This window comes from Antrostomus carolinensis, unplaced genomic scaffold (genome assembly GCF_000700745.2).
Source record: "Antrostomus carolinensis isolate BGI_N321 unplaced genomic scaffold, ASM70074v2 scaffold22539, whole genome shotgun sequence".
NCBI classification, from domain to species: Eukaryota; Metazoa; Chordata; class Aves; order Caprimulgiformes; family Caprimulgidae; genus Antrostomus; species Antrostomus carolinensis.
The window spans coordinates 18,641-28,996 of record NW_010338166.1 but is presented as its reverse complement, the minus strand read 5'-3'; the positions used below and the strand labels follow the sequence as shown (position 1 = coordinate 28,996).

The following is a 10,356-nucleotide window of genomic DNA, read 5'->3' as shown; positions in this document are numbered from 1 at the left end:
TGGGGCAGCGAGTGTTTGCGGGCCCGGCGGGAGGGGGCTCTGCCCCTTGGGCTGCTCCCGCAGGATAAACGCGAGTGCCGGTGCCGTGCGGGTGGCGCAGGGGCTGCGCTGATGGGCACGTCTCTGTCGGCTGGGGGGCCGCCCCCGCCGTTCCCAGGGGTTAAAGCGGTTCTGTGCCGGAATGCTCTGCCTGGCATTCTGGCAACGGTGAGCTCAGTGAGGCAACCAAAGGGTTAAAGCGTTTTGCATCACAGTTCCAGGGCCTAATATTGGAGCCGCGTATGTGTAAGTCCAGGTGTAAGTACTCGGGGCTGGAGTTAGCCTCCTGAAAATTGTTATTCGTGTAGACACTGCAGGATCTCAGGAGGTTTTGGCCACAATCTTGGCTGCTTCTCTCTCAGTATGTGAGTAGAAAAATCCCAGGCTGGCAGAGGATGAGCTGTCATCGTGTTGCCCGCTGGGCAAAGCTGCTTATTTTCTCTTTGAACTGCAGACTGGCAGGGAAAATGGATCAAAGGATATGAGTCTGATGTGTAATGCAGAAAAGCATCAAGAAAATTCTGCTTTGGTGTTTAAGGGTGACTTGGAACTATTTTATAAAAAGATCTTTACAGACAAAACTCTATTTATAATGCTGTCTTTAGAAAGTTAATTTGGTGCTTGCAAGAAGGACAAAATTGACGACAGAAGGGACAAAGTTTTGTTTGTTTATGTACTTAATGAACAGCAGCAATAGATGATTCTTCATCCTGCCCATGACCTGGGGGCATATCTTGGCTTAGGAAGGTAGCAGTTTCTCCATGATAGCTGATTTTCTGCCTCAGATTTCTAAGGTTGCTTTTGAATGTTATATGTGTAAAATGGATGTGAAAAGGACTATCCACCATTACAAAATTTCTAAGCAATTTTAAAGTGGAACCTAAATTTGAAATCTCTTTAAAAGTTCTACAGATTCAATCCTTGTGATCCTTGCTGCACTGCAGCCCTTGAGTGCCACAGCGGCACATAGGACCATCTGTAAATAGAAGTTATGAAATAAGGGAAATACCTTTGTACTGTCTTTTGGTAGCCTCAAATTTAATTATCTTTTACTTTGACTGTCTATTTTTTTTTGTCTCTTTTAAAATTCTTCATACTGTTGAGCAGGTAGAGAAAAGCACTAATGGCTTTTTTTTTTCCCCTCGTTAGTTTTAGTTACGGATTAAGCTGCACTGTGGTTTCAGTGAGCTAAACTGATTGTTTTCTGTTTGAATTAAGCTTGTGTAGGGACTTGAAACATTTGATTTGTACACACAGATGTCATATTGTTCCCATTTAAAGTTTGCTTTGCAAATTTGAGTTCTTAGTGTTTGAAGAGGTATTGTTAGGGGAATTCTCTTGAAAAGATCTAGAGTTATTAATAGCAATGGAGACTATTAAAATTTAATGATGAGATGTGGGGGCATTGAAGTTTTGCAGCGGTCATTGGCTGATGAAATATGAATTAGGACAAGTGTAACTTGTGTGAAATTACATAAAGTGCTTCTGAGTATATCCTCTATGTAATTCAGTTACTTGCAAAATAATACACTGAAATTTGTTTCCTGATTTAAAAAAATACTGAGTTCAAACACCACTTAGGAACACCTGGGGAGAAAACAAGTGTAGTTATATACAATTTTCCAGTATTGTTGTCTACCTTTGCTGTCCCTGGATTTTGGTAATACCTCCATATTTATCTGAACAGGTGGTCAGTCATTCTTCAGCCGAAAGGACTCCATCCGAACCATCTACACATCTCTGCATAATGAGCTGAAGAAGGTGGTGGCGACGGGTCGCAATGCATTGGGAGGAACAGCTCCTCACTTGGAAGAGCTGCTTTCTCACCTGTCTGAACAGCTCTGTTTTTTTGTTCAGGCTCGGATGGAAATTGCTGACTTCTATGAAAAAATGTACACGCTCAGCACCCAAAAGTTCATTAACTCTGAGGAACTGGTAAACATTTTGGAATCCATCTTAAAGAAATACAGCTCAAGGTCAGTGCTTATTTGCTGGCAGTAAGTACTCAGACATATGATCTGTAATAAATGATGTTGAGGTTCAAAGCAATCCAAAAGACTTTGCTGTCCTTTGACTGCTGAGCAGCATAGCCCCTTGTGTGAATTCATGCATGAAGTAAATGTTGGTCAGCAGCATCAAACACGTGAAGTCTCAAAATACAACTCCTCTGAAGAAGAAAAATTAAAAAGGGAGAGTGTTTCTGCTCATCATGTTCTAGGAGCCATCTTCCCTATTCCTTAGTTAATACTCAGCATGTTCATATTCAGCAGAGAGGAAGAGTCATTTTCCTTATAAAAGATGTAAGTCTTCTTGTGCTTTTTAATTGGGAGTGGAGAGGAAACAAGACTTAATTCCATATGGACTGAAGTGAAATTGGTGTATTAATAAAACAGATATTTGTGTGACAGTTTTATTTTTAGACTAGAATATATGTATACTTAATTCTAAAAGGTACACCATAGCTATCTCATCTACCTGGTAGGGTTTTATGGTGCTGTTATCACTTCTCTTGGAGTCAGTTAGCACCTTAGTGTAACTAGGAGCACCTTAGTCTTTGGTCCCTGCCATTATGACTTCTTGAAGTTAAGATCTAATAGTTGCTGTTACGAGAGTCCCAGGATGTTTCTAAATGACTCTGTGGTGTGTAGTTCATGTGTAACACATGAGCCTTGAAAGTGATGGCAGTATAAAAAAGAGAGTTTTTGAATGCTTGTCAACAGACTCAAATTATAGCTCTTTATTTTAAAGCAAAACAAGATAGCCAGTGTAGGAAGTTAACTTTCAAATGTAGTTGAATGTTTTTAAAATCTTCATTAGTGAAATAGTGTCTAAGATGACATTTGGGAAGAATGAGGTCTTATTTTTTTCAGTTATGGTTTTTAAAGTGTACATGTAGGAAAAATCAAAATAATTCAGTGTTGCTTTCTGACATTCCAAAGTGAAGCACAGCAGCTGACTCCCTTATTTTTTTAGGAATAACTTAGGCAAATTGCTACATCATTTTGCTATTTGAAAATCAAAACTAGGCTATATGATCTTACTAATGATTTTCTTGCAATTCTTGATTTGTGAACTCTTACAATATCTTTGTTAGTCCAACAAAAAATTAACTTTCTTGTTTTTTCTTGTTGCGATAAATGTTAAAGAGTAAAGGGAGGTGAGTTTTCTTGAAAAGCTGACTTACCTTCTACGCTAATCATTGCCATCTGTTCTGAGCATGTGCTGAGTCAACAGCACTGTTGAAAATCTGAAAACCAAAACTGATACTTTGACAAAGTGACTGGAGACTGTTGCATATGAAATGTTTTACTATGCTATTTAAATGAATTTCGGTGACATGTCTGTACTTTTGAGGCATAACCTCTTTAAAAAAAACAAAAAAACAAAAAACCCCATCAAAAAACCTCCCAAAAAATAAAAACAACAACAAATAGAAAACCCCCCAAACTTCAGTGTCTCTCTGTGAAAAATACTGATGATCTTGCTTTGGGTTAATGAGCAATCTAAGATGGAGACATTCTAAGATGCTGTTAGAGCTAATTCAGTAGCTGCTGTGTGGTCCTCCCCAGTCACGTACAGAATATTTCTGAAAAAAGTGGGGGTAATTATATCTTCCTTTAGTCCTTCCACTAGTTTCTTCATGTCTCAGATGAGTTTCTGGGGGCTGTTGTGTTGATGTGTGCTGGCTGGAAGGCATTTCTGTTTTACAGTCTGTTGACCCTCTCAGCTGAAAGGTGAAATAAACTCATCCTTAGCCAGTCTCTTCCTTCTGTCAGTATGTTCCTCACTTGTAGCTGAGGTGTGTGCCATTATTTCAGCCAGCTATGCTAAGGCCAGACAGGGCATCTCTTCTGTAGATTGGTTCTGGCCTTAGATTCTTTCCTTTGCATCTAAAAATAGCTGTTCAGATAATGCAGAGCAAATAACTGTTTTCTGGTAAAGGAATGACAGAATTAATTGACTGTCAATGATTAAATCATATTGTCTGTATCTGAAAAATCATTAACTCTTGAACAGTTTAAAGCTATTTTGTTACTACTTATTGCTGACTTGGACACAGCCAATAATAGACATTCTCCTGTCTGTTTTTCTATAGAATATAGCTGGAGAAGTAACTTTTCCTGATTTTTTTTTTTAACTGTTGGTCTGAGTGGGCTCTTAACTGAAATAATTAAAACAGCATCAGAAGCAGGATCCTTTAAAAGCTTAGTATAAAATGAATAAGTAACTTGTAAACCTATTTTCATGTAATTATTTTTAAATGTTTTGCATCTAGTCAGCATTTTGTAAATGCATGCATGGCTGTGTGATCTCTGTAAGGAAATAAAAAGTTGTAGAGAAATGAGACTTCTTCATAGTCTGCAAAACAAAACTCTAGCATCCTTCTGCTTTTGAGAATTATTAGGGGAAAATTCAATTTTCCAATGTGTTTTTAAGTTCTTAATACTCAGGTTTTTACAATATTTGAACAAGCCAGTCTGTTTTATGTGATACTGAGCTCAGTCAGATGCTTCTGTGTTATGAAAATAAATTACAGCAGGCATACTGAGTACATAACCTGTTAGTTTACTCTGCAACCATATCAAGCTTTTCAGCTGTGGCTGAGGTGTGTATTTTTGGATTAAAACAGTTTAGCAGAGCTGTGCAGTGAAACATGAAAATAGCTATCAGCCATGAAGCAAAGTAGGAGTGGGAAGCCATATGTTACAATGTTAATCCAGGAGACTTGGCAATGCTGCACTAGTATGAATTTTTTAATTGCTTTTAAGATTGAAGAGTAACCTTCTTGCTTTGGCTGCAAGTATATTGAAGCAACTGTGCTAAGTGTGCGTGTGATGGGACTATCTGGAACCAATAATGTTGTGTAATGCTTTCGCCCCTGCCTTCTAATACATGTCAACAAAACTTTTTCTGCTGAATACCAAAATCATTGGAAAAATCTAATGTTGACTGTTAGCAGAATATTATTTTTAATTGACTCTGTTCAAAGAAATGTAAATATGCACTGGACTTCAGACCACTGAAGTAGCCAGTAATCACTGTATCTTCGCTATAGCAGGTAAATAGGATGGCTGCTGACATGTACTGTGTACACAAGGTGACTGGTCACCCAACCTAGCCTGTTTGCAGAACCTGGTACATCAACTGATTTATGATATTCATAATTTTATTCAAATAAATTTGGACTTGCATCTCAATAGCAAATACTTTCAAGACATGTATTGTGTCTGTCAAAAAAAAAAAGTCATTTAAAAATGTCGCTAAAATTGTCAGACAGTTTTCACAAGCTTAAGAATTAATGTTTTGGCAAGAGCTTGATGGAAAGTCAAATAAAAAATGGGGAAGAGAGGGGATGAAAAGCCTAAAATTCTCATTCTCTCTTCTGGCCCACAGCAAAGTTAAGTGTTTTAGTTTTGAACCAGGTATTTCCAAAATGGCTTATATGTATTGTGTCCTGGAAGCTGAGTGGAATAACAGAGTCGCTTTCACTTCGTCTGAAGATGAGCTGTCAAAGGTTGGAAGGATTCAGTATAAACTCTTTTGTTTTAAAGCAATAATGAGACCCAGGATATATTTCTGAAGTGAGGGGATAAATCCATCTTTACTTAAATGGAAACCTCATCAAGTCTTGTCTTTGAACTATTGGTTGTTGGAGACCTCTTTTAAGAGTCTTAAATGACTATTAGGGAACACAGCTACTAAAAAGGCCACTTCTGTCTCTGGTCATTCTTTCTAAAGTTAAGTATTTAGCTTCTGTAACTGGAACAGTTTTGCACAGTTTGAAGGGGGATTGGACTAGATGATCTTTCGAGGTCCCTTCCAATCCCTAACATTCTGTGATTCTGTGAAATATGTATTTATTGATTATATTATAAATTTACCAGTAATTTGAGTATCAAGGGAAGGGAGAGAGGCTGGATCTGTCTTTTTTCCCCCTCACGTTTTTAAAAAATAAAGTGAGAAGAGAAAGCTGTAGAATGGATCTATAAAATTCCATTTCACCAAGCTTTGTTCTAATAGTAGGATCACTCTGATGTGCAGTGACACTTCTACCTGGCAGATGAGGTTTTTTTAAACTTCTGTTAAATTGAGAGCTGATCTTGACCTGAATTTTTAGTGAGAGAAATTGGTTGTTACTGTGTCTTCATTGTGATATAGTGAAATCCTGCCAAATGTTTTTCCCCTTCATTGCTTTTAGTGCAACAAAGTTTGAAGTTTGAGACCTGGTTCATTGGTAAATACAGTTAATCATGGTTCTATTAACTAATTTTCCATCACAATTTTATTGTGAATTTTTTTTTTAAAAAAGCTTGGCTTGGCTTCCTCATAGCTTCCCCCTACAAACAGCAAATTTATAACATAATTCCTTTGATTTAACTTAATGTCTTGCTGCTATTCCAGAACTGTCGAGACATATTTTACCACTAAAGGTTTTTAAATTGGAACAAAACTACCTGAATTTAAAGAGAAGCGGTGTTACAGTGGTTCATGGATTAAGATAAACAGTGTTTGTTCTTGAACTGATCAAATATAACTCCTTTGCTTTGATAGAGAAATGTCTGACAGGTGTTTTTGTCAAATGCAAAGTGCTGTATGTTCATTAAAATATTTGTCTAATTATGTAAAAAGAACTGTTTCTTAAATGAACAATATTATTTTTTGGTTTACACTTTACTCTGCTTGGATGTTTGGTCTTCTGTCTGTGAACTGACAAGTACTGTCTGATTATTTCACTGTTGTGTACAGCAGTTCTCATATCTTGACTAATATTATGTTTTCTAGATTTCATCATCCAATCCTCAGTCCTCTTGAAAGCAGCTTCCAGCTGGAAGTAGATGTGCTTGCACATCTCTTAAAGGCTCAGGCTCAGATCTCAGAGTGGAAGTTCCTTCCATCCCTGGTCAACTTGCACAGTGCTCACACAAAACTGCAGACTTGGGGCCAAATTTTTGAGAAACAGCGAGAGACCAAGAAACATCTGTTTGGAGGGCAGTCTCAGAAGGCTGTACAGCCTCCGCACCTCTTCCTCTGGCTGATGAAGCTGAAAAACATTCTCCTTGCCAAGTTTAGCTTTTACTTTCACGAGGCCCTTAGTCGACAAACAACAGCATCTGAAATGAAAACTTTGACTGCTAAAACAAATCCTGATTACTTTGGGAAAATTTCCAGCTTCATCCGGAAGTACGATGCCGTCAATGTTTCCTTAATTTTTGACAATCGCGGATCAGAGAGTTTTCAGGGACATGGGTATCATCATCCCCATTCTTACAGGGAAGCCCCCAAAGGAGTGGATCAGTACCCTGCTGTGGTGTCTCTGCCCAGCGACAGGCCTGTTATGCACTGGCCCAATGTAATAATGATTATGACTGATAGAACCTCTGACCTCAACAGTTTGGAGAAGGTTGTTCACTTCTATGATGACAAAGTCCAAAGCACGTACTTTCTGACTCGCCCTGAACCTCACTTTACCATTGTAGTTATTTTTGAGTCCAAGAAGTCAGAAAGGGACTATCATTTTATTTCTTTTCTCAATGAAATTTCACATTCCCTTAAGAACTCCAAAGCTTTTGCAAGCTTGAAGCCTGGATCCAAAGGGTAAAAAGCAAACTAACTTTAAAGTCGTCAAGGCAGTATGCCAGCCTTGAGGGAGCTGTAGCTTTCAAGGATTACTTAAATTCCTGATTCTCAGAGTCTAATTAAAAAGGAACCATTATTTTTAATATTATAAGTTCCTTTTTTTTTAAGCTAGCAAACACTTGAAGAAAAGTATTTTGGGGCAGTACTCATTGGGACAACTTAATTGTGGGGTGCTAAATGGCCACAGTAGGATTTTTTTGTGTCGTTTTCAATTTTAAGTATGGTTTATTTTTTTCAGTCCACAACTTTGTTGCTGGTATCAGAAAGGAGCATATGCACTTTATCTTAGTCTGATCATTGGCTGTGTTCTACAGAGTTTATTGAAAATGAGGTGAGGATGGAAGATACTGTCTTTTCAGAAAACTGCATTACCTGACAGGAATGATTTCTGGGAACTAAACAATGATACAAGGGAATATTAAAAAAGCGAACGTGCAAGGACACATTTTAAATAAAAATACAAGAATCACAAAAGGCACTATTGTTAATTATAGCTTAGTTTTCAAATGGTTTAAAATGATGATTGATGTCTCTGACACTCTCTGTTAAGCACCAGTCTTTATTCTGAACACACTTTGTCATAAAGCTTTGTCATTGTTCCAGTACACAGGCTGGGGCAAGAAAAGCTGCAGCATGGGCTGGAAGGCCAGCATTCACTGGAGTGGTGTGACATTGTGTGTCCAGTACCAGTCCTGGCTCAGATTAACTGAAGGAGACAAGCTGAGGCTGATTAGGTATTCTAGAAGGAACAGCTCCATGGAAAAAGGAGCAAAACTCTTTTCAAATTGTGCTTTTGTCTGGCTAACTTAATTAAAAAAAAAAAAAAAGTGGTAGGAAGTGCCCTTGTTAAATGAGTGATTTTCTAACTTGCTGTTAGGGTCCACCTGGATTTGTTTTCAGATTTTTATGTAGTTTTTTTCTTTCTGTTCAGTTTTAAATTATTTCACAATTAAGCTAAATCACTTTTGGAATTTGGATTTAATATACAGCCTATGCAGTATGTTTACCTCATTCTAAAACGTCTCTTTCACCATTTACTTCTAGGCTGCAGGTTTGGAAAAAGTGTGTTTTCTAGTTACCTTGAAAGTGCTTTATTTTGGAAATCAATACTTCCAAATAGAATCAAAGGTTCAGTGTGGCTGTACCTGTAGCCTTATATTGTATGAGTCTTCTGACGGTTAGCTATGCAGTTGTGCAAGCACTTTCATGGGAATTCAGGAGGACTGATACGGGTCTGCTGTATAATGTATGTAAGTGTTAGATCCTTAGTTGATGCTGTGTAAGATACAATATCATCAGGTTTGTTTTAAAAGGGAGTTTAAGTGAAAATGTTGGTTTCTGTTAAGACTGAAATGTAAAAGATACCATTGCAGACATGGCTTTTCCTGATTCCCTTTCTCTCCCACAAAAGTTTATGGTAAATTGTCTTTCCTCTTACTGCAAGTACTGATTTCTTTACAATCACATGAGCATGTTCTGTTCTTGAAATGTAAGCTCTGACTTCCCATTTTATGCCAAATAGAGCCTTCCATGCTTTGCTATATGTTAGTCTGTTGTGAATATCTGTGCTACTGCCTTTCACCTAAAGTCTTAGTCTGACTTCAGTATCACTCTCAAAAATTTAGATTTTGCTCTTTGCCCCTGGAAAATAACAGGAGTTGCAAATACACCAAATACTAGAGGGCACCTGGGTGTAACAGCATTACATTTTGCAGCTTGAATTGCCCATTTAACAGGACAAAGTTGTGAGTGACAGTATTGAGAGACTTTGTGTGCATCCCTCTGTGGGACGGTGACCTTGTAATAACATTGTGTCCTCTTTAACTTCCTCAGCCTGAGTAACAGAAAAGAGGCTGTCACCAGGACTGACTCCGTCTTCAGCAGTGTAATAAAGTGTTGTACAAATTCTGTCCGACTCCACATATTTCCCTGCCATACTGACTATCTGTGGGAAAGGGGAGAGGAGACTGGGGGAAGAGACTGTGTGTGGTACAGACACCTTCTTGCTCATTTCTGAGTTCCAGGGGACATGGAAGAGGTGAAAGAGAAATCTGCCTCCCTTTGGAGCAGATCAGCAGCTTTTACCAGTTGTTGAAGTGTCCAGAGGCTGTTGCAAGTGGTTTTTATGGGAAGAGGAGGTGACTGTTCAGCAGACCTGGTGATTCACTTCACGCTCCTGCTGCTGTTTTTTGCTGAGTGGTGTCTCTGGGAACAGAGAATGGATGCTAGGTGATGTTTCTGTGCAGGGGGAGGTTAGACTTGCTTTGCCCCTTATCAGTACTAGGGTGGTTTGCTTCAGAAGATCTGGGGGAAACGGCCAGAGAAGCCATCTGACTTGTGGGTAAGAATTTCTGAATATTTAGGTTTATGAAGAACCAAAGGGAGCCCTAACCATTACTGTCATGGTGTGAGAAGGGAGGGAATGGGAGATGTGTAGACAAATGGTGGGAGAGAATTGGGTGCTGGAGAGAGAAACTTCTATGGAGCTGTCTCTGGGTTTCAGAGTCCTGTCCCTGAGGCTCTCAGCCTTGAATTAATACAAGGTGGGGAGCAGAAACTCCAGGCCATAGGAAGTGGCTTGGATGAAAGCTGCAGGGATGAAGCTGAGGAGAGGTTACACTAGAATCAATATCAAACAGTTTTGCAGAATTGAGGTGTACTATGATCAAAAACTAAGGG

At 38.7% G+C, this 10,356-nt stretch overlaps 1 protein-coding gene across 1 annotated transcript; it reads left to right on the top strand.

The window, feature by feature from the left end:
* The first annotated feature begins 1,446 nt into the window (after window positions 1-1,446).
* KICS2 (KICSTOR subunit 2) lies at window positions 1,447-7,922 on the top strand. Its single transcript, XM_010175423.2, has 2 exons — window positions 1,447-2,015; window positions 6,823-7,922. Exons 1-2 carry the CDS (start codon window positions 1,903-1,905, stop codon window positions 7,637-7,639), a joined length of 930 nt encoding a protein of 309 aa, XP_010173725.2. The 5' UTR covers window positions 1,447-1,902; the 3' UTR covers window positions 7,640-7,922.
* The last annotated feature ends 2,434 nt before the right edge of the window (window positions 7,923-10,356 follow it).